The sequence below is a fragment of the Piliocolobus tephrosceles genome, chromosome 16 (genome assembly GCF_002776525.5).
Source record: "Piliocolobus tephrosceles isolate RC106 chromosome 16, ASM277652v3, whole genome shotgun sequence".
Taxonomy (NCBI): domain Eukaryota; kingdom Metazoa; phylum Chordata; class Mammalia; order Primates; family Cercopithecidae; genus Piliocolobus; species Piliocolobus tephrosceles.
In genome coordinates, this window is record NC_045449.1 from 50,079,521 (window position 1) to 50,105,618 (window position 26,098).

General features: G+C 47.5%; 2 protein-coding genes and 1 long non-coding RNA gene across 3 annotated transcripts; 1 reads left to right on the forward strand and 2 right to left on the reverse strand.

Moving 5' to 3' along the window:
* Nucleotides 1-3,751: 3,751 nt before the first annotated feature.
* On the forward strand, nucleotides 3,752-13,900 carry LOC111537410. The gene is made up of 3 exons (XR_002729978.2): nucleotides 3,752-3,825; nucleotides 9,724-11,620; nucleotides 13,731-13,900. It is a non-coding gene; the product is annotated as an uncharacterized LOC111537410 (long non-coding RNA).
* LOC111537409 (keratin, type I cuticular Ha7-like) lies at nucleotides 7,816-13,092 on the reverse strand. The gene is made up of 7 exons (XM_023204144.2): nucleotides 12,664-13,092; nucleotides 11,159-11,241; nucleotides 9,936-10,092; nucleotides 9,473-9,634; nucleotides 9,272-9,397; nucleotides 8,690-8,910; nucleotides 7,816-7,930 (listed from the first exon to the last, which is right to left on the reverse strand). The coding sequence occupies exons 1-7, from the start codon at nucleotides 13,090-13,092 to the stop codon at nucleotides 7,816-7,818; spliced, it is 1,293 nt and encodes a 430-aa protein (XP_023059912.2).
* An 8,394-nt stretch (nucleotides 13,901-22,294) lies between the features above and the next one.
* On the reverse strand, nucleotides 22,295-26,047 carry LOC111537408 (keratin, type I cuticular Ha7). The gene is made up of 7 exons (XM_023204143.2): nucleotides 25,494-26,047; nucleotides 25,225-25,307; nucleotides 24,240-24,396; nucleotides 23,734-23,895; nucleotides 23,528-23,653; nucleotides 23,130-23,350; nucleotides 22,295-22,746 (listed from the first exon to the last, which is right to left on the reverse strand). The coding sequence occupies exons 1-7, from the start codon at nucleotides 25,983-25,985 to the stop codon at nucleotides 22,638-22,640; spliced, it is 1,350 nt and encodes a 449-aa protein (XP_023059911.1). The 5' UTR covers nucleotides 25,986-26,047; the 3' UTR covers nucleotides 22,295-22,637.
* Between the last annotated feature and the right edge of the window lie 51 nt (nucleotides 26,048-26,098).

Here is a 26,098-nt window from a genome sequence, read left to right on the forward strand (position 1 = left end):
AAGAGATTGAGACCATCCTGGCTAACATAGTGAAACCCATCTCTACTAAAAATACAAAAAAAAATTAACTGGGTGTGGTGGCGGGTGCCTATAGTCCCAGCTACTCGGGAGGCTGAGGCAGGAGAATGGCATGAAGGCGGAGCTTGCTGTGAGCCAGGATCCCGCCACTGCACTCCAGCCTGGGTGACAGAGCGAGACTCTGTCTCAAAAAACAAAAAACAAAAAAAAAATTGCATTTAAATGATCTAGGAAAGATATTTAGGGGCAGAGAGAAAGGAATAAGGAGAGAGAAAGGAATAAGGAGGTGTTTGTCAAACATTTCTTCGGGTGTCCATAGTATCCAAACAGAGTAGATGGATATGTTAGGAAAGTGAAGAGATAGCCCAAAGGGGCCTCCACAGGCATGAAATCACATGTATCTGATCTTTAAACTTCATGTGAATTAACCCTATATTCCATAATATATCCATGTTGGCTTTAATGTTTTTAAAAAGCCCCTTTTAAATTTCCAGTTAAACTTTCAAATATTTTGCCCAATTCGCTAAGAGAAAAGGATACACCAGGAAGATGTGCTATATTCTGTCCTGGGCTTCCCATCTCCAGCCCTACTGTAGATGCCCCTTGCTTTAATAATCAAAGGTCTAAATGTACCAAAGGAGGTCTTTGTGGTTGTATAATTAAATCCAAGGACCTGAGCACCGGGAAAGAAAATGCTGAGCACAGCATGAGCAAGGGGGTTTTGCAAGGAAAGCTGGAGTCATTTGGGGTTGCTTTGGGAGGTGAAGGAAGGCACTAGAAGATCTGAGGAAGAGGTAGCCAAAGTTCTGAATATATAAAAGTTGCATAATTATAGGCACCGTCAGGTACCACCTGCATCTCTGGAGGCAGCACCCCCATCTCCACTGTGGCTTTGGCTGCCAGCCAGAGCTGCCGTTTTATTGACAACTTATTGGAGTGCTTCTCCCATTGAACTTTCATGATGGTATTCATGTCACACTCTGCTTGGGTCTCAGATAAAAGGTCCTTCATCTACACTCCCCAAGACCATTATCACTGCTTATTATAATGCCATTCAGATGAAAAGCCCCACAGCACTACAAGGAAGATCTAGACTTATAATAAAATCTATACTTCTTTGTTTCCTTGCAAGACAATTAAACGTGGAGAAATAGGCGGGTCTACAGGCTGTTACCCCTGAGAATCTCCAGAGGAAGGACGCAAGGCTAGGCGGCAGCTGTCTGTGGGGAGCTTCTGTCTCATTTCATCTGGGCTTGGGGTGAATGGAAAGGCTCATGCATCTGATTGATGAGCACTAGCTTATAGATGACAGCACAGGCCTTCTGCTTCCTAACTCTTGTCAGCCTGCTCCAAGCACTGGCTTTCCAGCAAGCAGCTATTTCCTCAGCCCTTTCTTCTTCCCCAGCCAGGGAGGCTTTAACCTAAGCCCAGACTAAATGCCAGCAGTTTTCTCCAAGCTCTTGGGTCCTATCTACTGACTGTCCGGCATAGCCTCATGGAGACTGTAGTCAAAGAAGAGTGTTTAGGCTCTACGTATGAGAAGATTCAAGGAATGGATTGACAAGAAAGCAAACATAGAATTTTTGTACAATGCAGAGAAATCAGAAAAATGGAAAGAGATGGAGACGAGGAGAGATAACAACAAAAAGAAGAGACAAGGAAGAAAGCTGAGAGGGAAGAATCTTCAGAATCATGCAACAAATCAGACAAAGTCAGCCCAGCTTCCAAGGGGCTAACCTGGAGAATGCAAAGCTGAGAAGAAGCCAAGGCAAAATAAGCCAATAGACTGAGGAGTGGCCCACCGTGCTGAGTGTCCCACAAGGCATAAAGTCAGATTGACTCAAAAGATCTATGGACACGGGACTGCAGCTTCTGAGGCCTCTGAAAGAACTGACATTGTTCCAAGGTGTCCAGACCAAAGCATCACCTCTGCAATCCAGCTTAAGATTTGTTTGTGGCAGAGAAACATACTGCCATCTACATCCAGGCAGTGTAAAGTCTAAAAGGAGCGACACTGCCTGTTCCTGAAGGAATAAGGAGTGGGAAGAGAAGAAAGGAGAAATGAAGCAGGGAGAGTCAGTAATGCACTGGCCAGTTGGCAGCCACACAGAAGATGCAGGAGAGAACAAGCTACCCCTGTTATCTTCTGGTTACTCCTAGAGATTCCTTTTTCTCCCTGCTGGTTGCCCTGCAGAATGTGAAATGGCACAAGAATTCAGGATGGGGACCACAGAGAGACTGGCTGGTGAGTAAACACAATGCTGCCATCTGTTGTAAATCTAGCTTCTTTCTTGCAGTGTTTCTAAGATCTCAGTGGGCTTGAGTGAATTTGCTCCTTGAATTAGTGGGAAAAATGGAACCCCAGGGTTGTAAGGTCCCCATGACCTCACACAGGCAAGGGATAGAGTTCATGTATTCTCTTAGTTTCCTAGTTGGAATATTTGCAAATTTTTTTCATTCAAGGAGAAATTGAGCAGTCAATGGGCTATCAAACCCACGTTCATTATTTACTTCAATTTAATTCAGAACACATTTATTAGACAGCTTCTCTATGCTGAGCATAAGACTAAACTAAAACAAAAGAATCATAGTTCTGGTGAAAAAAATGTTTTTTATGAACAATTCAGGCCAAGATGGGTCCCCAATATGTATGAGAAATAGCCAGAACTTAAGGAGATGAGATATTTAGAAGGTGTAAGATGGACATTTAGAATCATGTTTGTATTCAATGTAAATAGAAAACGGGTACTGGGCACAGTGGCTTGCATCTGTAATCTCAGCACTTTGGGAAGCTGAGGTGGGAGGATCACTTGAGCCCATGAGTTCAAGACTAGCCTGGGCAACATAACGAGACCCCATTTCTACAAAAAAAAAAATTAAAAATGAGTTTCAAAATTAGCCGGGTGTAGTGGCACATGCCTGTAATCCCAGCCACTTGGGAGGCTGAGGCAGGAAAATCACTTGAACCCCTGCAGGCGGAGGTTGCGGTGAGCAGAGATTGTAACATTGCACTCCAGCCTAGGCAACAAGAGCGAAACTCTATCTAAAAAAAATTAAAATAAAATAAAATTTAAAAATGAGCCAGGCTTGGTGGAGCACACTTTAGTCCCAGATGCTCTGGAGGCTAAGGCAGGAGGATTGCTTGAGCCCAGGAATTTGAGGTTACAGTGAGCCAAGATCACGCCACAGCACTCCAACTTGGGCAACAGCAAGACCCCATCTAAAAATTAAAAAGAAAAAGAAAACTGTACGTGTGACATTATGGGCATTAGTCACTTGTTGAACATCTACTGTGTGCATCTGCACATCTACAGTCTCAGGGGCAGGGGATATTGTGGGGAGTGGAGGCATGTCACGTCCCTGCCCCCTGGGAACTCTGAGTCCTGCTAAGCAGACAGATCCACAGCTAACATAATGTCATGTGATTGGGCCTTCACCCAAAAATATCTCCTTCCCCTACCCACTCCATTTCTTCCTACACCCATCCCTGACCCAAACCCCATTTAGGGCATTCCAATCCAGCTCATGATTTTCAGCCACATGGCGAGGGGATGAAGCCATTTCAGGTTATGCACTTGTATCCCAAAGAGTTGTTTTTGTGCTTCGCTCTCTAAGTGACTCAAGCAGGATTCAGAGAACTGTTCTCATTAGAATCTTGTTCTCTTTAATAATCTAGTCTTCAGCCAGGCAGGGTAATGAATTGTTTCGGCATCTGGTTCTTGTTGCTTTGCAGACCACAGGAGAGGCAGTGGTGATGGCCCATCCCTTCAGCCCTGTGGCATCCCTACAGAATCCATGGGAGTCAAGGTAAATTTCAAAGCAAATGAAACAGGCTTTTTGCCAGGTGCAGTATAAGAAATCATTCCAGGGATGTGGTGTGGGGCAGAAAAAGAAAAGTGCCCGCAGTAAATCAAGTAAATTGACAGAGGAAATAGAAAGGGGAATAAGGCTGGTAGAGGGAAACAGAGGGAGTACACAGTCCTGCTGGTGAGTGGACACAGTTGTGCCCCCTTGAGACCAGAGAGACTTCCTGAGGGCAGAGGGCCTTGGAGACCAATGTAAATGACTGAGGCAGGTTGTATAGGATGTTCAAGAACCAGGGAGGAAGGAAGGGAAAGGAACATTTGGATGCAATAACCAGCATCAAACGGCGGAGCCTCCAGGCGATGGTGAAAGGTCAGAAGCTGAGTCTAAAATGTTAACGGGGACAGCACTGAAAAGATCACCCCTAGGGAGATCCCAGACCCTAAGATGCCTTTCCCGTAAAATCCTTCCAGGATTTCAGAGTGGTCTGAATGTGAAGTTTTATCCACATGTACCTCCAGCAAGGCCCTCACAGTTGGGAACAGGGAAAGAGCAGGGGAACAGAAATGAGAAGACTTGGGGTAGGATGCATGGAGCTGCCCCTCACCTGCCGTGAGGTGCGGAGGGGTCATTTCACCTCCCTACACCTGTACCTCTCCCTCTGCACGATGGGGATTGTGATGCCTGTTCCCCTCTCTCAAGGTTGTTTGGGGCCTCCATTTGGATACAACACAAAGTACTTTAACAAGTACTTTGTAAATGGTGAAACAATGAACATCTATAGATTCCATTTCCCTCCTCCTCTTTCTCAGTAGACAAGGTGGTTTTACAATGGCAGGAGGTGAGTTGAGCTTCTTTGGCAACTCTCAGTTTATTAAAATTACCAGAGTCCTCAAGCTTCAAGATCCTGTGATACTAAAGAACTTTCATTCCTTGTACCACCCTTGGTGGTATAAATTCTCAGAAACGTTTCTTCTAACATAAACATACTCTTTTCCTTCAAGGAAAGGAATCAAAACAATGGGGTTATTATGATTCTATCATCCTGTTGACAAAATCTGAGACTTGGCCTCTGTAAAGCACAGTGGTTAAGAGCACAGTTGCCGGAGGCAGGCTGCTTGGATCTGAATCCTGGCTTCACCACCTAATAGCTGTGTGACCTTGGGCATGTTACTTAACCTCTCTGCGTCTTGGCTCCTTGTCTGCAAAATAAGGAAACAATAGTATTGGCTTTCTAGGATTGCTGTAATGATTAAATGAGTTTACCCATATGATTGTAGTATAATGTAAACCAACGCCTGGCTCATAGTAAGAGTTTGATGGATATATGCTTCTATGACAATGATGATGATGATGATGAAGCTATATGGCTTGATGATGATGATTCTGGTAATGGTGATGGTAATGAGGACCTGTGTGGTTTCCAGGGAAACTCTTCACATACAACAAACACACAGACGCGTGTGCACACACACACATGTACTGTCTTATCAAAGCTAATCTTTTAATTAGAAATGAGAGCGCACTGGATGTGAACTTAAGAAACACAGGTCAATCACCCTGGGGCCCCACTGACTCGCTTTATGTCACCAGCAGAATCCCTCAACCACTGAATGACTCACCTTCGCTCTCTCTCCCTTAAATGGGAAGGACAATGCTTGCCTATGCTGTCATGGTGCAAGAATAAGTGGGTTTATTTTGTTAGACAGCTTTGAACTTATTGGATGAAAGGAGCTATGTAAGTACAAAGGAAGTGAGGGCAGCTGGGTCAGATGCTAAATTAAGACTAATGGAGATCGCTGTTCATTATTGAGAGCTTTTCTTGGGTAGGTGCCCAAAGGGTGTGTCACGTGTGCCAAAACACTTTTACCACTTGAGAAAAAGAACAGAGGAAGGGAGGGTGTGACCCTTCCTGGGCTTCCTATGCTGTAAATCCTAATGTCTCTTGAGCAGATCAGTCCCATGTACATGAGCAGTGACCAACAAGTAGGACGCTGGGCTTGAGAGTAGTTGGAGGAAGAACAACCAGATTCTCACTTAAGCTCCCTCCAGCCTTGGGGCTAGGAACTGTGATCACTCCGGCACCACAGCTCTGTATCAGGAAAACCTGGATTAAACCAGAACCAGCTGTACTTGTAAATTTTTTAGCAAACTACAGTGATTCAGAGAATTCACAGAACAGAAAGGGAAGACCAAAACCAGCTCCTAAAGTAGGTTTGGTGATTCCACTTCAATGCTTGTGGTTTCACTGATCAATAAGACTTATAAAGCAGGGATGCACAGAGTTGTAGGGGCTAGAAGACTTCTTACAGCCATCTCAACCAGCCCCATCAGTTCCCTAAGTGTTCCCCTCAACATCCCCACCAGTGATTCTGAAGCCTCTGCTTGTCTCCAAGGATGGGGAACTCTGCTTCTCTGGCCAGCTGTAATGCTGAATTCTGGGGATGTGCTGATTCTCAGCCATGGATATCAAAATATGGAGCTTTTGATTCATGTTCTATTGTCTACAAATTCCAAGCTGAGCAGTTGCCAGAAGGACTCACCAATGGGGGTTATTGGGGAGGTTGGATGGGTCAGCTTGTTTGGGCCTTTCTAGACTGATAGAAATAACCATCATTTAACATTTTCAGAGTTTTGCAATGTAAAAGAGAAAGGCTCTATCGTGATCTGATGGTATGAGGGAATTCCTCACTGGAGGACATATCAGGAGGGCAAGGCCAGCCATTTCTGTAGAGGATCTGGCTAGTCAAGGGCTCACTCCGCAAATAAACCCCCTAACCCAGTGGTTCTCGAACTTGAACCAACATCAGAATCACCTGCAAGTCATGATAAAACAGACTGCTGGTTCAGAAAGTCAGGGGCGGTGCTCGAGAATGTGCATGTCTAGCAAGTTCTCAGGTAATGCCAGTGCTACCGGCTGGAGGACGACACTTTAAGAACCACTCCCCAAACCTTCTCATGTTTAATTTGTTTCCCCCTCAAAGCTTCCAAAGAACGGGCTTTGGATCTGGTTCAAAGAGACTGGGTTTCAAGTCTTGACTCAGCCACCAGCTGAGGATAATAACAGCTGCTGCTCCTTTGCAGGGCTGATGTGGGGCCATGTGACACAATGTCAGCGAAGCCCCAGCCAGTGCCTTGCTCATAATGGGCATGTCATTCTAAAAGCTCAATTTAAGTTACCTGTCCTGGGGCTTCTGGTTCATGTTCTGTTGTCTACAAATTCCAAGCCAGACAGCTGCCAGGACCCACCAGTGGGGCTTACTGGGGAGCTTGGATGGGTCAGGTTGTTTGGGCCTTTCTAGACTGATAGCAATTACCATCACTTAATACTTTCAGAGTTTTGCAGCGGTCTGTGATGCCGCAGACTTGAGCTCTTCCTTTACACAAGGACTAGGTGGCTTATCCAGATAAAAGGGAAATATTACTTAGCGTCTATATTTTAAACGTTCTATCTGTAAATCTGTCTCCAAATACACTCGGTGAAGTTCAAGGTTGGGTATCTCTCCTCTGTGCCACTTTGCCGCAGTCCCATTTTTAACTCCAGCCTTCACTGGCTTTGCAATCTCCCAGAACCACTCTAGTGAACCAGCCACAACCCCCGTCTACAGAAGCATGTGGCTCAAGGAGTTCCCAGCAGGGCTCTCAGCATGGGATGGAGATGCTGAGGCCAGACTGCGCTGGGCTCATTCTGCTGCAGAAGCAAAGTTTAATAGCAAAATAAAAACAAGGGTGCCTGCCCCATCTCAGAGAGATCAGGAGGCAACAGAAGAGAGAAAATGGCGCACTCGAGACACCTTGAGGGGAAGAAACACAAATCCAGCCACAGGGGCTGAGCTGCTGGACTCAAACACCTATCCACAGAGTGGCACTGTCTCTCTTCAGTCTCCTGCCTGGCTGGCCAGGGAGGCAAGGCCCAGGTAGCAGGCCTGCAGAGCAGAGCCTAACGAGCTGAAGACACCTCCCCTTTCCCAGCAACTTGGGCTGAGGAGTGTGTCAGTATCCAGTTGATGAGCAGAGCCCATGGGTGGCCCGGGAGCAGGGGGCACAGGCTTCAGGGGCTGGACTGGGAGTGCTGAAGGCTGGCGTCGCGCATGGGTTGCAGGGAAATCTGCATAGAGAAAAAAGATGTTTGAAACATTGGCATGAGAAGTATGTGAAAAACAAAAGTGTATTATAGACATGTTAGAATTAAAGAGCAAAAGAGGACTTTAGACCTTAGAGGTCCCTCTAAGCCTCAAAGGGGCAATGATGTGCCCATAGTCCACAGTGGAGCTGGGGCCAGAACTCAGTGTACCTGTGACTCAGGCCAGGGTCACATCCCATGTGGAAAGAACACAGCAGAAAGACCAGAGGAACAAGAACCGCCCAGATTTCAGCCACTGATTCCATTTAAACACAGCCCCTCATAGTGTTCCTTAGTGCTTAAAGGGGTATATCAGCCCTCTGACCCTTTTCACAGGGCCATTGTGGAACTAAAATGAAAGAGTAAGTGCACATGCCCTTAGCAATACTTTAAATGCTATGAGCACAAAGAATACTCGTTACTGGAATACTTCTCCTAGAGAGAATTTAGCAAAACCTGAATGTGCTGGGCACTCAGTATTTTAGCCCCCTATGGGAGTAGCCAGCAACTGGGAGCACAACGTGGTCAGCAAAACAAATGCCATGACCTGAAGACTCCCGCACACCCTCATCTACGTCTAGGCAGGCATTAGCTCACCAGGCCTACTGGTAGCGAGTTTGTCTCCAAAGATGGGATCTGTGATGCCACCCCCACCAGGCCTCCAGAGCTCCTTTTAGGTCATTCCCAAGAGAAGTTATCTGTTTTTGCACACGGTGTTGACATAGACAACAACAGGGCACATACTTGCAGTCCTCACTCTCCAGAAGGTTCCGGTACGTGGCAATCTCATTCTCTAGCCGGGCCTTCACGTCCAGCAGCACCTGGTACTCCTGGTTCTGCCGCTCCAGGTCGGCCCGGATCTCAGACAGCTGTTCCTCCACATTGTTGATGAGGCTCTGCATCTGGGCCAGTTCTGTGCCATAGCGGTCCTCGGCTTCACACAGGGAGTTCTGTAGACAGTCCTTCTATAATATCAAAGAAAGAAGGAAACAAGTTAAAAATCATGGATCTCTGCCTCCAACCTCTTAAGATTATGACACCCCAAGACATTGCCAGGTCCAGAGGGCAATCTAACTCCCTTTAGCTGTCTTCAGCCAGAATAACTAACGCTCTTCATGGTAGACCTTTAAGATCAGAGCCCTCTGACCTGAGTTAATCACTGAGTTCACTCAACATCCACATCTACAGGGAAGTGCTTAAAAAACAGATGAAACCAATGTTTAAGCTGAGTCCGTGGTTGGTGTTTAAGGCCTGTACTCACCCCAGAGAGCTGCTCATGGGTAGTGAGAGCCAAGCTGGGTCTCCCATGCATACAGAGGGACTCACCAGCGTGTGCTGAGCCTGAAGCTCCACCTCCAGGGCGTTCACCGAGCGTCTCAACTCCAGGATCTCCGACTGGCAGCACTGCAGCTCCTCAGAGCAGGACATGGCCTGCAGGCTGATGCCTTCAGACTGGAGCACAGAGAGACACGGTCACCTACCTGCCCAAATGGAGGCCAATCCCCACTGCTTAGCGGTCCCCCTCACCTGGGCTTGGAACCACTGCTCCACATCCTGGCGGTTGGTCTCCACCATGGCCTCATACTGGCCTCGCATCTCCCCCAGCACCCTACTCAGGTCAATGGTGGGCTCAATGTCCAGCTCAATCCGGAGCTTGTCTCCCAGCTGACCCCTCAGAGTGCGGGCTTCCTGTAGGCATCAGAGGAGTATGACCCGCCTGCAGAGCCCCCCACAGCCCTTCACCCAAACTCTCAGCTTCCACTTTCCATCCTCCCAAGTAATTTCCCTGTGCTCCTCTGAAGATAAACCGCTGCCTGCACCAGCCCAGCAGCTTCCAGAAGCTGTGGACGAGAAGCAATCTCCCACCAAAAGCCAGAGCTCACCTGCAAAGCTTCAATCCCAGGCAGAAGGAAGCCTCCATTTTTTTCCCCCAGATGAGCCTGAATTCACCTCCAGAAAGTCTCAATGCATCACACCAAGGGTCACACACCTGCTCATGGTTTTTCTTGAGGCAAAGCAGCTCTTCCTTCAGGGACTCCAGCTGGGCCTCCAGGTCACACTTGGCGAGGGTGAGGTTGTCCAGCACCCTGCGCAGGCCACAGATGTCAGCCTCCACCAGCTGGTGCAGTGAGCGCTCTGTCTCATACCTGTAACAGGGAAAGTGCAGGAGTCACAGTTACAGAGCAGGAAGGGGCACCAGAACATGACTCCCAGCTCGCAGCTCTAAGTCCACTGTTCTGCCCTTTGCCTTCTAATTGTGAGTTGGCTTTCCTGTGTAGTGTGCTCAGAGCCCAGAAAGCAACAGGATATTCCCCACTCAGTCAATACTAAGCACCTGAGACGAACCAGGGGGAGCAGCTGGTACTGAGGATACTGTGATGGACACACAACCAGCACCGGCCTTTACAGACAGATGGCCCAAAAGGGAGGTGGCAAAATAACCAGGTATTTGCAACACGGTGCAATCACTGCAGACCCCTCTCTACAAGCCCCATACTCAAAGGGACCCTGGATTCCCTCTTAGAGTAAAAGCCACATTGCCAGAGTGAGAGGAAGGAAATGGCTTTCTTTAGCTCCAGAAGAGTGAGACTTGCACAGTGCCCTGAAGAAAGATAATAAAACCCAGTGCCCCTTCCAGCACCCAGGGTAGACCCTCCTTAGGTGGTGTCAACCCTTTGACTTTCACATATTTTCGTCTTAGGCTATGGAGCATGATTTCTGCTATGAATTATCAGCACTCACAAATTAATCAAGATGCAGCACAGAAACGTATCCTTATTAAAGCAACAGTTTCTCAGGAAATTGCCTCAAGAAAGGAAAATTTGGTACAAAATTTAAGGCCAAGTCCCACCTCTGCCACTCAGTAGCCACAAGGTTTCTGGCCAGTCACACCAGCACCCCAAGCCTCAAGAGTCCCCACCTGCAGAGGAGATGCTATCCCCGCCCACCTGCTTCACAGGTTTCTTACCAGGTGGAGGATGCATTCCAGCACATGTTGTAAACCGTTAATGCTAAACCACTGGAGAGTGGATAGTTTTTCAGGATCTTGAACTTAATGCCTTTTGTTCTCTCGTGCTGTAACTACTGGGTTGGGGTCTGGGTCAGTGACATCCGATGCCACGTGAGACAGAAGCAGCCAACTTGGCATTGTCCCATCCCCATCCAACCCCAACTCACTTGGCTCCTTCCCATCCCCGTCCAATCCCAACTCACTTGGTCCTGAAGTCATCCGCGGCCAATTTGGCATTGTCTATTTGCACAACCAGCCTATTGTTCTCCGATTTGGTGCACAGAATCTGGGATAAGAAAATAGGTTCAATAAGTGACTTACTGATCCCAGAGACGCCTATAGCCTCAGGTGAGAGGAAGTTTTATTGGCTGAAGTTGAATCTACAGCATCCCCCTGGACAACACAAACTCCCAAACATGCAAGAGATGTTTTCGTGGTGTGGGAAGAAAGATTTGCAAGAGACTTCTTGGAAAAGGATGAAGACATAGAATCAAAGGAACCAGGAGATGGAAGACAGTAGCAAACTGAACATATAACAAAGACTTGCTTTCATTTTGCCAGATATGATGCTTAGCCCAATATAAATAAGAAGATCTGGCCAGGCGCAGTGGCTCACGGCTGTAATCCCAGCACTTTGGGAGGCCAAGGCAGGTGGATCACGTGAGGTCAGGAGTTCGAGACCAGCCTGGCCAATATGGTGAAACCCCATCTCTACTAAAAATACAAAAGTTAGCTAGGAGTGGTGGTGCACATTTTTAACCCCAGCTACTCTGGAAGCTGATACACAAGAATCACTTGAACCTGGGAGGCAGAGGTTGCAGTGAGCTGAGATTGCACCACTGCACTCCAGCCTGAGTGACAGAGTGAGATGCTGTCTCAAAAACAAACAAACAAACAAAAAATCCAGAATCTAGGCTACAGAACAGTGGACTAACTATGAATGTTTTAGATAAAGTAGGATCTGTTCTAAAGAAGTTCTTTCCTCTGGTAGTCCAACCTCCCCACAGGTCTTCTCTGAATCTAGCCAGGTTTCTGTAACCCCTATTTTGACATTCCTTGTCTTCCTGGCTCTGAAACTAAGATGTAGGCTCTTCAGAAGCTTTAGCTGGATAATCAAAGGTGACAACAGATATGCATAAGATGCTGATGCTGTTGTGTGGATAGACACTGCCTTGGCAAGGATGTTAGGAAATACTCCTTTTGCCCTGTTTACTGCACCAGAAGTTTCAGCATACAGCAACTGTCATAAACACAGCACAGTTTTTGCATGGTTTTCATGAAATTAGCATGGTTTGTGAGACTACGATTTAGGGATTTGATGTGCTGAAGTTAAGTAAGCATGAACTCAGAATCCTGGAGAGATAAATTCCACATCTCACCCTTTACAAATTCCCATTCACCTTCACTCAAGAGATTCTCTTCCCACATTAAAAAAAAATAAAAAATCCACTGCTGACCCAGGGTCAGTAATCTTTTTTTGTAAAGGGTCAGATAGTAAATATTTTAGGCTTTGCAGACCATACAGTCTCCATTACAATGACTGAACTCTGCCACTGTAGTACAAAAGCAGCTGCAGACAACATACAAATGCATGAGCATGGCCATGAACCAATAAAACTTTATTTGCAAAAGCAGGTGGTTGGCCGGATTTGGCCAACAGGCAGTAAGTAGATTCCTGAACCCTGATCTGGTGCACTGCAAACCTTACCTTCTGCTGGAGCTCCTGGATAGTGCAGAAGTAGGACTGGTAGTCCGGGCACACAGTGGACTCGTGGCACTTGCTCCTCTCACGGAGTTTGGTCTCCAGTTCTGCATTGTCCCGCTCCAGCTGGCGCACTTTCTCCAGGTAGTTGGCCAGGCGGTCGTTCAGGAACTGCATAGTCTCCTTCTCGTGGCCGTTCAGGGTGTTTTCGCTGTAGGCCCCACAGATTCCAATGTTGCCAGGAATGTGGCAGGTCCCTGGCAAGGGACAAGCGGTGTGGCAGGTTGGGGGCAGACAGAGGCTGGGGCGGCCCAGGGGAGTCGACCCCACACGGACTCGGTTGGCATGTGCCACATTAGCCAAGAGGCACAGGGAGGCAGCATTGGCCTCTGAAACCTGCCCGCTGAGGAGGGAACTGCAATGGTCGGAAGTCATGGTGCTAAAAGGCGAGATCCTGCTTTGCCCACAGTTGGATCTGCTTGAAACCAAAATCTTCCTCCTCCTGAAGACCTTATATAAGCCTTAGTGGGTGTTGGTGCAAGAAAACTGGCATTTTCCTCATTAATATTTATATCAATTGTTATACAATCACTCTATTAGTCAGTGGTTTTTGTTTCCTATAAAGAGTTAATGAGCTCATGAAAGAGGCCCTAACCTCTTGCTTTCCATCACTGCAGGGTCCTGGAAAACAGAGAAAACAAGGTCTTCTTCAAGCAGCCCACTTTCTGTGGCTGTGGAATCTTTCCCCTTCTGTCAGCTTATGTGTATGAAATAATCAAGAACTAAAGACTCCTAAAATTTCCTGCAAGTCTCTCTCACTCCCACATTCTTTTCCTGCCTCTGACTGTTCCCACTGCAGCAAAACCTAAAATATCAGTCAATCAGGCACATTGCAGAAAGGGAAAAATCATGATTTGTTTGTTTTGATAGATATTTATGGAGTGCCTAGTGTGGGACAAACACACATCTAGACTGTCTTGTAAGAAGGGGATTTTAGATTTCAATAAGAGAGATAAGAAAGTAAATGATCTTGATATTATGAAGACAGTAAAGGGAAGTATTTTTTTAAAAAGAGAGCTGCAAAGATTTTGAGTTGGAAGAGAGCTCACTGAGAGACCAGAAAAAGACTTCATGGAGTAGGGGATTTTCCAAATGTGTTTTGAATGATATTTTCCATAAAGCGTTGGGGAGTGAGTTTCTCTCAGAGAGAACAAGATAAACACAATCAAACATTTGGAAAATGGAAAATAGTCTAGTTGTGTTGGTGTTTATAATGGAGACACTATCCCCAAGCCCTGGAAAGTTGCATTGAGTACAGGTTATGAAAAGCCTTGAATGTCAGGACCATGGTCTTGAGGTAAAGATGAGTGAAAGGTAGGGATCTGCCCTGGAAGATGACGTTCAAGTATAAGGAAAAATAAATAGCCAGGTTCCTTTTGAAGGAAAGTAACAGAAAAAAGGTAGAAAGTTCCTTCATACAAAGTGTTAGAAAACTGAAAGTGAAACCTAAGTTCCAAATTGATCTTGGTGTTTGAAAACTAACACACTTTTTAATACTCCTGGGGTTAAAGAAGAAATCAAATAAAAAAATTTTAAGTATTTTCAACTGGATAAAAATCAATACACAACCTATAAAACAGATGTTGGCAATTAAGACTTTCCCTTTGCATATGTGAAACAGATAAGCAGTTTGGGGAGTGAGAAAAAAAAGACTCAAAATAAAACTGATGGTTTGCAATTTTCAGGAAATAAAATTATGCTTCTGTGTACTGGAGTCTATAGGCTAATTAAGGCAGGCAGTGATTAACACTTTATGGTGTCTGTTCTCAGGGCCTCACCCACCTTCCCAGGCCTCTTTTCTTTCTGTTGACCCTCTCACCAGACTGAGTCCCTCATCACCCTTGTTTACAGAAGATACATACTCAAGAACTTTGATCTTTCATCTTTTGAAATATTTTTGCATTTCTTTGAAATGCACCTACCTTGATTGTCCATTGCTTGGGAGACTCTAGAACAAAATTTAAATTTCCTTAATCTTCAGACACACTCAGAGCATCAGAAGCTTTATGGCCTCCCTTATTTCTAAAACAAGCCAGTGACCATTTGTTCAATAAACCCTGGAAAAGGGCAGCTAGCCAGCTTCCAGTCTATGCTAACAAAGATGCTACTTTGACCCCATTCCTAAGATGAATGAATTCACCACAAGGGACCTTGAAGCAGCAAATGTGTGTTTCAGCCGGCCCTAAAACATAGCATCTCCAGGACGAAAGGGACTTCAGGATCCTCTAGTCTAGTACCCGTTTGCTTTAAATCCCCTTTAATGGCCTTCCTCTAACTAGTCATCCAGTCCACCATTTTCCAGGAGAGCTCACACCATCAGTTCCTGTGGCTTACAAACAGCTTCCCATGCTTTGTGCAAGACACTGGTATCCAGAAAATTAACAGCAGCTAGCTCAGCCTTAAGGCACTCACATTATAGAGAATTGTTAGAAAGTCTTCACAAATCTACCTTTGTGTTACCTCTCCCTATAGCTTTCTTTGGGTCATTCATTCATTCATTCAACAAATATTTATTGAGTACCTACCCTATGCCAGCCAGGGACTGAACCAGAGGCTGGCAATACATTGGCAAGTGAGTCAGAGGGTTGGCCCTGTAGTTCATTTACTCTCCAGTTCTCCCCATGGTGTCCCATACAGGATAAATCTAATCATTCTGCCACATTCTCAGCTCTTTGTGGCAGATGTGAGATTTCTCACTCATGGTTCTGCATTCAGCATGGTTCTAAATCCCCTTGCCATCCCAGGAATATTCCTCTGGACACACTCCGTGATGTAACAGTTCCTATCACTCTTAAGTGGGGGCTGTACAGTGGGATTTCTGATGAGTTTAGATTGAAAGGCTGCCAGTAGATGGCCAGAAAACCTTCTTGCCCAGGACTTTGGTGTAAACCATGCTGGTCCCACTGGCTGTTCAGCCATGACAACCAGCCAGCCACCACTTGGTCCCTTATACAGTCAATGAGACCCATGGGGACCCTTCCCTGTAACTCTATACAGATGTGGGTGATATTCTCCAAGGCATGGCTTACCTTGTCCTGGTGACTTACTCTAAGTGTCTGATATTCCTGAACTCCTGTTATACCAAAGCCCTTCTCAAGGGGATGGGGAATGCAGAGATGAAAAGGAGAAATGTCCACCCTCAAAAAGCTGAGAGCAGAAAAAGAGGTCACGTAACTCGGTGGAGGTATAAGTGACTGGGCCCTAGAGCTATAGAGGGGCCATCAAAGGGACTTTGTCTGGAACTTAAGATTGGGAAGACTTGGATGGGCAGGAAAGGGGGAGACAGTTTTCCAGAAAAAGAGGATGAACAGGCCAGGCAAGGTGGCTCATGCCTGTAATCCTAGCACTTTGAGAAGCTGAGGTGAGCGGATCATGAGATCAAGAGATTGAGACCATCCTGGCCAACATGGTGAAACCCCATCTCTACTAAAAATACAAAAATTAGCTGGGTGTGGTGGCATGCGCCTGTAGTCCCAGCTACTCAGGAGGCTGAGGCAGGAGAATTGCTTGAACCCAGAAGGCGGAGGTTGGAGTGAACCGAGATTGCGCCACTGCACTCCAGACTGGGTGACAAAAAAAAAGAGGATAAACACAAGAAAACACTCAGAAACAGAAGTGGGCTCAGGAGAACTGGGTACAACCTCAGAAATGCAACAGCCAACAACAGGCCTGTCCCAAGTGCTGGATCCCCAAAGAAATGAGTTTGAATGACACAAAACGTCAACCCAAAGAGCCAAATTGCATTTCTAAAACCTGTAAGACTGAAGTTTGTACACCTCTATGCTAAAAATATTATCTGCTTCGATTTTTGTAACATCTCCACCAGCGGTTGTCAAACTTTAACCAGCAACCCCCAGAGGGCTTGCAAAAATGCAGATTTCCAGGCCCCAAGCCATAGTTTCTGATACAAGTGGCCTGGGGTCAGGCCGGGGAGTCTGTATTTCTAACAAGTTCCCATGTGACACTGATGCTGCTGGTCTGGGGACCACCCTTGGAAGACGGAACCACCGCTCCATAGCAATAGACAAGCTTTGTGGTGACTTCATCCTAGGTAAACGAAGCACCAGGTCACAAAACAGAATTTGATGAGTTCAAGAGGGGCCCGTGTTTGGATTACTGTACTTCAAATCAGTTAGCATGCAGTTTTCTCCAACATAATAAGCAAGTTCTGTTTGTTTTCCTAGTTCGTCCTTCTTTGCGGAGGTTTGTTTTAGGAGGATATCTAGGATGAAGGAGAGAGGAGAGACAAGAAGGAAAATAATGAACACTGTGTTGCTTATGCCTGTGGGGAAGAGGCCAGTCTGTGTGAAAAACAATGTTCGTAGAGGACAGAGAAAGGTCACACGAAGTAATATTTATTGACATCTATTATGTGCAGGGAACCAAGCTTGGCACCTGGTATACAATATTTTACTTAATTGTCTCTCACACACACACAAATCTATATGCCCAAATTAGATAGACACCTACAATGTGCCACCTACTATGTTATTTGACCACCTACTATGTTATTTGACCACCTACTATGTGCCACCAAATATTATACTATGTGCTTCCCATATCGTCGTGTCTTTTCATCCTTATAACCACACTACAAAGCAGTTACAAGTATCCCACTGTAGAGTGAAGAAAACAAAGCTCAGAACAGTTAGGGAAGTTACCAGAGCTCACAAAGTTGGAATGAAAGTATGGGCCTTGACATGTCAGCCCAGGTCTGCCTGACCCTGAAGTCCAAGTTCTTTCTGCTCTGCCCAGTGACCCAGAAAGGGGCAGAGAGTGGAGTCTGGACTGAAGCCCAGGCCAACACTCCTAGACACCAGCTGTCCAGCTGGATTTATTCAACAAATAGCTATGAGGTTCTCGCTCTGGACCACACAACTCACCTAAAAAGCTAGAGACAGAACAGAGTCCTCCGGAGGTTTTTGAGCAGATGAAAGAGAGAATCAAAGGAGAAATTTTAGAAAATTAATCCAGTGCCTGTCAACCTAAAATAATCAAAAGGCTCAGGATCTGGTTAAAAGAGTTTTTGCAAGCATGGCACATGAAAGCCGTCTTCTGGGGACACAAGAACACCGAAGAATGGCAATCAGTACTCCCAGTGCGGGGGGAAAGTGAAGATCATTTATATAGGCAGAAATAGAGGTGCCGAACAGAATTACAACGTTTTCCATACAAAGGCTAATGTACAGATGTAAGATCTGATTGACTGCTATTGATTACACTCTCGTGGGGATGCTTAACATTCTGTTGTAAAGAGGCAGCAGTCACAAGGCCCTCCTTCTCCAATGTCATTTACTCCAGGTTTGAATATAGACAAAAGAGTCTGGTTACTGTGCAACATGTCAACACACAAGTCAGGAAGCAATAGTCCTTGCAGGAGAGAAGAAAAACAGCTTTATGGCATGACCTAGTTTCCCAGGCTTAATTTTCACCTTAGCATAATAAATTTTAAAAGCCCTGACATTTCATTTTCTTTGTTTGTTTGTTTGTTTGTTTTGTTTTGTTTTTAAATGGAGTATCGCTGTGTCGCCCAGGCTGGAGTGCAGTGGTGCGATCTCAGCTCACTACAACCTTCACCTCCTGGGTTCAAACGATTCTCCTGCCTCAGCCTCCGACGTAGCTGGGATTATAGGCATGTGCCACCATGCTCGGCTGATTTTTTATTTTTAGTAGAGACGAAGTTTCACCATGTTAGTCAGGCTGGTCTCAAACTCCTGACCTCAGGTGATCCACCCGCCTCGGCCTCCCAAAGTGCTAGGATTACAGGCGTGAGCCACTGCGCCCAGCCCCATTTTTTTTTTTTACATGCCCAGTGTGCACCCTAGAGTAGGAACACTCAGTCTCCATTTCGTATGCTCTCCAGCACGTAATACAGTGCCTTGTACATAATATTTACTCAATAAACAGAACACAAAAGAGTGAAGGGCTGGTGGTGTGTGCAGAACAAATCCAGCACAGAAGAGAGAGTGCAGGAGGGGGCTCTTCCAAGAATCCAGGCAGGATGTGATGGATGCCAAAACCAGCCACCAGCAGTGCTGATGGAAAGGAAGGCACAGAGGACATAGATGCTGCAAAAGGACTCTACAAGACAGGGCGACTTACTGTACATGGGGTCAAAGGAGGAAGAGAAGCCAAAAGTGGCCCCAAGGTCACCCCCAAGTTCCTAGGACAATTGTGTGCTTCAAGGAAGCTAAGAAGTCAAAGGAAAGAGCTGGCTGGAGCAGGAGAAGCTGCATTCAGATTTGGAGAGGATGAGTGTGACATGTAGCTACCTGGGACTGGCCTCTAGGGGGTCAGAGACAAAGGCCTGGGGCCAGGGTAGAGCAGCCTGGGTCACTGAGAAACCCTCCTCCTCAGATGCTAAAACATATTTACACCTGGCAGGCAGGTAAAGCAGGTAGGCTTAGTCCAGGGGCTCGTACCTGAATAGGAACAGTGATTCTAACTGGGAGAGTCTGTGCATCACCCCCAACCCCCGGTGAGGATGCAATGTTTTGAATCTCTAAAACGGATGGCAGGGAAGCTATTTTAGTTAGAGGAAGTGTCATTTGAAAACAAGCATAACCTGTATTCGAAATGAGCTGTCTTTTAGTCATGATACGAGTTTGGTATTTACATTTTTGAAAGTTAAAACATTAAGTAAGAAGGCAAAGTATCTTTATATTCATTAAGTGGGAAGGCATGGTTATGAAACACTGAATTAGGAAGAAAAAAGATAAATTAAAAATGGTTCACCAAGCTGAGCTCATGAAGATTATAAGTGGCCATGAGAACAGATGAAATTGATTTTGTTCTTGGTCAGGAAGACAAAGAGAAGATGCTGAGAGGAAGGACAGGAGGATGGGGCACACACCATCAGCCTTAGGTATTGTCATGCGCATCCGTGTGAAGAGACCACCAAACAGGCTTTGTGTGAGCAACATGGCTGTTTATTTCACCTGGGTGCAGGCGGGCTGAGTCTGAAAAGAGAGTCAGGGAAGGGAGATAAGGGTGGGGTTGTTTTATAGGATTTGGGTAAGTAAAGGAAAATTACAGTCAAAGGGGGGTTGTTCTCTGGTAGGCAGGAGTGGGGGGTCACAATGTGCTCAGTGGGGGAGCTTTTTGAGCCAGGATGAGCCAGGAAAAGGAAGTTCACAAGATAATATCATCAGTTAAGGCAAGGACCGGCCATTTTCACTTCTTTTGTGGTGGAATGTCATCGGTTAAGGTGAGGCAGGGCATTTGCACTTCTTTTGTGATTCTTCGGTTACTTCAGGCCACCTGGGCTTATATGTGCAAGTCACAGGGGATGCAATGGCTTGGCTTGGGCTCAGAGGCCTGACAGGTATCACATATCATCGTCTATAAAAAAAACTATACAAATAAAAAATGTTCCTGTTCAGGAAAGTCCAAAAATTCACTTTGATCTTCTTGGCTTCCCAGTCTAGACAGTGGTGGGGGCAGGAGTGTACCCTTCCCCAGAGCTCTCTCGGTGACTGCAGTGTCCACCCCAGTGGCCTGCAGCTGTTCACCCTTTCTCCTTTCCACTTTGCTGGAATTTGTGAGAAATGGCATTTGGTGTCAAACAATACATAAGTGCATGGGCTTCATGAGCCCCAAGTGGTGTTAACCACGCGAAGGCTGGGAAGAAATATCACACATCAGCCCACAGGCAGTGCAGGATTGGTGAACTGAAGATAGACGGGCTCAGCACTAGGTGGCTCAGAACCAGATGTGGCCCCCAACCAAGGAAGCAGAAGCCCCCGGGGGAAGGAAAATAAGAGACACCTGGTTGCAATTATTGTGGCCAAAGCAAAGCCTATTGGGCCACATTCAGGGCTATATCCATCCAGTCGGTGAGAGTATGTGAGGCAGAGAGGCATAGAATGTCCAGTCGGGAGAATCACTTGCAAGAAGAGATGCCTGGGATTTGGTACCAGAGGGAGCCCTGAGCTCTCAGGCTAGGATAATGAATGTGAGTAAAGACCCAGGGTCCAGGTGTCCTGACTGGGCTGGTAACCCAACTGCCAGCCTCTAGCCTTCATTTTCTGTGTACCTGAGTGGCACCTCCTGCCACACCTAGCCATGGTACCTAACAGGTAGAGCTTGTCAAGGGTGTGACCTGGCCAAGAGAGGTGGGGACAGGCCAGATCTCCACAACCCCATCACACTGAGGGTCAGGGAGGGTCACAGCCACTTCTTAAAACATGACTCTTGTGGGTTCCTCATTAGAAGAGCCCACAAGAGCCCACCAAACAGTCTTGTCCTCTGACAGCCCAATGAATGCTTTTCTGGATTCAGTTAGGCTACTTGGAGTGAGAAACAGGCCTCATGACTACAGAAGGTGACTTTTATTACTGCGTATACATGAACAAGGAGTATGGCCAAACTTCCCAGCCACCAACATAGAAATCTAGGGCCCCAATGCTGAGAGTGGGTTCTGCTACTATCTCTTCACTTCCTTTTTCTCTCTGGGAGGAAGAGACTGTACCTGCTGGTTCCCAGGGAGCCTCAATAAACCAACATCCACTGAACACCTTCTAGATGCCAGGAACATTAGATGCATTACCCCTCAACCACAGTGAGAGGTAAATACAACTATCCTACTTCCACAAATTAGGAATAGGTCTCAAGAGAGTGCAGCGACCTGGCCAACTTCACTCAGCAAGGGGGGTTCAAATCTCACTTCAGAGTCACAAAGGTGGGATTTGAATCCAAGTGTCCCTGACCCTAGAGAAGATCCACCTCCACCACACTATGCTACCATGAAGGAGGACCAGTTTTTCATTGCTCTTTGCACCAGGGCACATGGATGACCTGAGACCCAAGAGTTTCATTCTTCTGGACATACTTGGTGCTTGCCATAAACTGACTAGCATGGCGTGGGAGGCAGCAGCCTCTCCAGGCTGCTCCTCCACCTGCTCATAACCACGTCTGGCTGTGAACCACCTCGGCCTGTGCCAGAGCCACATCCGAGAGGCAGGCAGGGACTTGGAGTGCTCTAATGTGACAGCAGCAGCCCTCACCGCCAGCACCTCCAAGACAGCAGCAGAATAGACAGCAGACACATCAGTGGGAGCGTCTCTCTAGAGAAAACTACAGCCTGGAAGTGACCCAGGACCAAGACTCCAGTCTCCAGTGCCCAGTCTGGGCCTCTACATTTGGGAGAGTGGGCGGGAACTCCATGGCTCCGTGAAAGGGGCCAACTGGAGTGAGAGGAAAAACTTGGCAACTTGGCCCAGGCAATTCTCAACATGACCTTCCTTTGACAAGATTAGAACGCTAAGTGATGTGATTTTGCTCTTGGACAAAATACCAAGAGGCTGAAGATGCCAAAAGCATGGTAGGGACATGTTAGCTCTGAGTTGTTTTGAAAGAATTCAAACTTGGCAATGAGCATCACTTCCTTCCACCAATCTGTAGGGATCCCTGGGCAAGGTGAATACACATCCAATGTCAGGAAAGGACCTTCATCCAGAGGCCCCAGAGCACGGCAGGGAGCTCCTGGAAGCAAGATGTCAGGGCCAGTGAGGACACAGGACCTGACGACCAGGACTCTCTGACACTTCACATACAACCAACACCAGGGGGACAGCACTTGGTGCAGGAAAGAGGTTTATTGACCATTTAATGCAGGGAACCCAGTGACATTTTAGGAGATTCTGAAACACTAGAATAGAACCAAAAGAACCAAGAAGAGACACTGGGAAAAAGAATCACTTTCATGGAAGATAATTACAACATTTCAGCAACAACAAAAAATACAGCTTAGAGGCATAGGCAGGGAACCACTCCTTGGAAGTGTCTGCTACCCATTGATTTAGGGAAAATGCCTCAGTGAGTCTGGTCTTTCTGGAAGGAAGACTGAGCAAGGGGAAGGCACTCCTGACCCCAGTGCAACCAGCCTTAACCTCCTGCACAGGAACTTCGGGCCTTCAGAATCATCTGCCCATGCTGGCTCCATGGCCAGAGGGAGACCCACTGGTGACAGGGCCACAGCTTGGACAAGAAGTACAGGAGGCAGGCGTGGAGCAGGGATTGCAGGGGAGTCTGCAGGGAGAGAAAGAAGAAGAGTTACATTAAAAAGATGTTTCAGTGATTGATGGACAAGGGTAAGACCAGGGTGAAGGCTGGGCCTGCCACCAACAAGGCATACAGACCAGAGAATCTATACCAACAGTTCTTTCATCTGTGTCTTTCCACATCCAGGAGCCCTTGGGGAAGACTTGGTTTAGGGACCTGGCTATCATTTAGAGAACATTTTCTCAATAATCCAGTCTGCACAGATCAGGAGAGGTTAATGAGTCACTGAGCAGGAAAGCACAGGAAGGCTTGTTTTTTAAGATGATATCTTCTGCAAGCACTTCCATCACCTCTGAGGAACTGCCTGACAGTCATGTGTGTGGTTTAAGAATTGCCCAGATTACACATACTTGCAGTCCTCGCTCTCCAGAAGGTTCCGGTACGTGGCAATCTCGTTCTCCAGCCGAGCCTTCACGTCTAGCAGCACCTGGTACTCCTGGTTCTGCCGCTCCAGGTCAGCCCGGATCTCGGACAGCTGCTCCTCCACATTGCTGATGAGGCTCTGCATCTGGGCCAGCTCCGTGCCGAAGCGGTCCTCAGCTTCACACAGGGAGTTCTGCAGACAGTCCTTCTGTAGTGGGAAATAAGGGGATGAAATATGCAAGGCCCCCAGGGAAACTGCTACATGCCCCACATTTTGATGGCGATAACAGGTGGGAGAAACCTGGGTGGTGAGACCTCCAAAATAAAAGGCTGCTAGGCCATGGCGCGGGGCATTTGCAGTGCGGTGAGGGTGAAGGACACATACCAAGGTGTGCTGGGCTTGGCGCTCCACCTCCAGGGCATTCACCGTGCATCTCAGCTCCAGAATCTCCGACTGGCAGCACTGCAGCTCCTCGGAGCAGGACATGGCCTGCAGGCTGATGCCTTCAGACTAGAGCACAGAGAGACATAGTCACCTCCCTGCCCAGATGGAGGCCAGGTACTCCCCAGCTCTGTACCCTCCCCATTCACCTGGGCTTGGAACCACTGTTCCACGTCTTGGCGGTTGGTCTCCAGCATGGCCTCATACTGAGCCCGCATCTCCCCCAGCACCCTGTTCAGGTCAATGGTGGGCTCAATGTCGAGCTCGATCCGGAGCTTCTCCCCCAGCTGACTCCTCAGAATCTTTACTTCCTGCAGAAAGGAGGAAGGGACAGATAGCCTGTGTGAGGAGAGGGCCTTTGATGGAGCAGACAGCACCAGGCCCCCGCCCCTGCAAACAGTAGGAGGGGAGTCTCACACACAAGCAAATGGGAGAGTCTTGCTGAGAGCGCAGTGGGGAGAGCCCACCTGGACACCTTCCTTGTGCCCAAGGCAAGTCTGCACTTTCCACAGAGGCCCTCTGGACCCTCAGACCCCCCTCAGTCAAGCATCCTGATGCCAGCTGAGTCCAGACAATGCTCTGAGAGCCCCGGGACCAGGGAGCTCCCCTGTCTGCCCAGCACCCTCCCCGGGAGTCTGAGCGGCCAGGGCCACACCTGCTCATGGTTGCTCTTGAGGGAGAGCTGCTCCTCCTTCAGGGACTCCTGCTGGGCCTCCAGGTCGGCCTTGGCCAGGGTCGCATCATCCAGGAGCTTCTGCGTCCCGCACATGTCCGCCTCTACCAGCTGGCGCAGGGAGCGCTCACTCTCCAGCCTTCCATCACGGGAGGTACAGGGTCAACAAGAATGCCCCAAGAGGCCCTCTTGGCTGCCCTGCCTTCCTACCTCCCACACCACCTTGGATCCTCATTTGTTCACGTGGGCAATATACACTATGCTCAACCCTGTAGCTACAGAATTTGTAGTCAGGACATTATGCCCATTGACCACATGGAAGACTGAGGCTCGGAAGCAAAACATGAGTTTTTCAGAATTCTATGCCTGGTTAATAGTAAATGCACGGACTCATTCTAAGTGTTCTGACTTCAAATGCAGCATTTATTCTGCCATAATGGGAGTCACTTGGCCAGGAAAAAAGAATGGCTAAAAATAAGACTCTGAACCTTCAGTTTGCTGCTTTTCCTCTTTGGTTCGTTATTTCTCATTGTTTTCCTGCTTTCCCCATTCATTCAAGCCCAACTCTTGCTACCAAGGAGCTTCAATGACAATTCCTCCAGCTGGTGGATTTGGCCAAGAGTCAGTGAGTCTAGCAACAACCTATGCATTGACAGTTTATTTTTGTGATGACTCAATTTTACTTCTGATTGAAAAGCAAACTCCTCTTATCTTCTAGATGTGGGAGAAAATGACATAGGTTCTAACCAATCTAGACTATAGCCCTTCTTTTTATTTTAATGCTTATATTCTCTTTCCTCCTGTATAATGACCATTTCTAGTGATAGGCTAATTTAAGGTTTGGAGAGAAATATTCTTCTAGTCAAAAACTGTTTTTGAACACCTATAATATAGGCTGAGTAATGGGGCAGGCCCTTGGAAATACAGCAGGAGAGAAGTCACACTGGCCCTTCTTGGCCTGACTTACTTGATCCTAAAGTCATCAGCAGCCAGCTTGGCATTGTCAATTTGTACAATCAGCCTGGCATTCTCGGTCTTGCTGCACAGGATCTGAGAGAAACGGAAAGACGGTTCACACACAAAGCATCATACTCTAAGCTCTCACCCCACGTGTGGTGTCTACGCTCATATCCAAGAGAAACCAAGACCCAAAGCTCTCTGGACCTTATGTGGATTCCTCCTGCGAAGGCTTCTGCCTTCTCAGACCCAGCATGCCCAGGCGATCCCACACCTCACCTTCTGCTGGAGCTCCTCGATGGTGCGGAAGTAGGACTGGTAGTCCGGGCACACAGTGGACTCGTGGCACTTGCTCCTCTCGAGGAGTGTGGCCTCCAGCTCCGCGTTCTCCCGCTCCAGCTGGCGCACCTTCTCCAGGTAGTTGGCCAGGCGGTCATTCAGGAACTGCATGGTCTCCTTCTCATGGCCGTTCAGGGTGTTTTTGCCATAGGCCCCACAGATTCCGATGTTGCCGGGAATGTGGCAAGTCCCTGGCAAGGGACAAGCATTGTGGCAGGTCGGGGGCAGACAGAGGCTGGGGCGGCCCAGGGGAGTCGACCCCACGCGGACTCGGTTGGCATGTGCCACGTTGGCCAAAAGGCACATGGGGGCAACGTTGGCCTCTGCCCCGGGCTGGCACCCGACGTCGATGGGAGAGACAGAGACATTTCTTGCTCCAGGAGCCATGGTGCAAACCAGAGGGCATGAGGAGCTGCTGTAGGAGGAGGTCATGGTGTAGGGCTGAGGCTGCACAGGAGCTTCAGATCAGCTGGGAAGGCTGAGCCACTGAGACTGAAGCCTCCTCTCCTCCCAGCCCTTTTATACCCCGTCCTGGGTGGGTGTTG

Coding starts and splice junctions, on each gene's coding strand:
- LOC111537409 (XM_023204144.2), bottom strand. CDS start 13,092: ATGACTTCCGACCATTGCAGTTCCCTCCTCAGCGGGCAGGTTTCAGAG. Junction 10,093..11,158: donor GCGGATGACTTCAGGACCAA/GTGAGTTGGGAT, acceptor TCCCTGTTACAG/GTATGAGACAGAGCGCTCAC. Junction 9,398..9,472: donor AGCAGTGGTTCCAAGCCCAG/GTGAGGGGGACC, acceptor TCTGTGCTCCAG/TCTGAAGGCATCAGCCTGCA.
- LOC111537408 (XM_023204143.2), bottom strand. CDS start 25,985: ATGACCTCCTCCTACAGCAGCTCCTCATGCCCTCTGGTTTGCACCATG. Junction 23,896..24,239: donor TCAAGAGCAACCATGAGCAG/GTGTGGCCCTGG, acceptor TCCTTTCTGCAG/GAAGTAAAGATTCTGAGGAG. Junction 23,654..23,733: donor AACAGTGGTTCCAAGCCCAG/GTGAATGGGGAG, acceptor TCTGTGCTCTAG/TCTGAAGGCATCAGCCTGCA.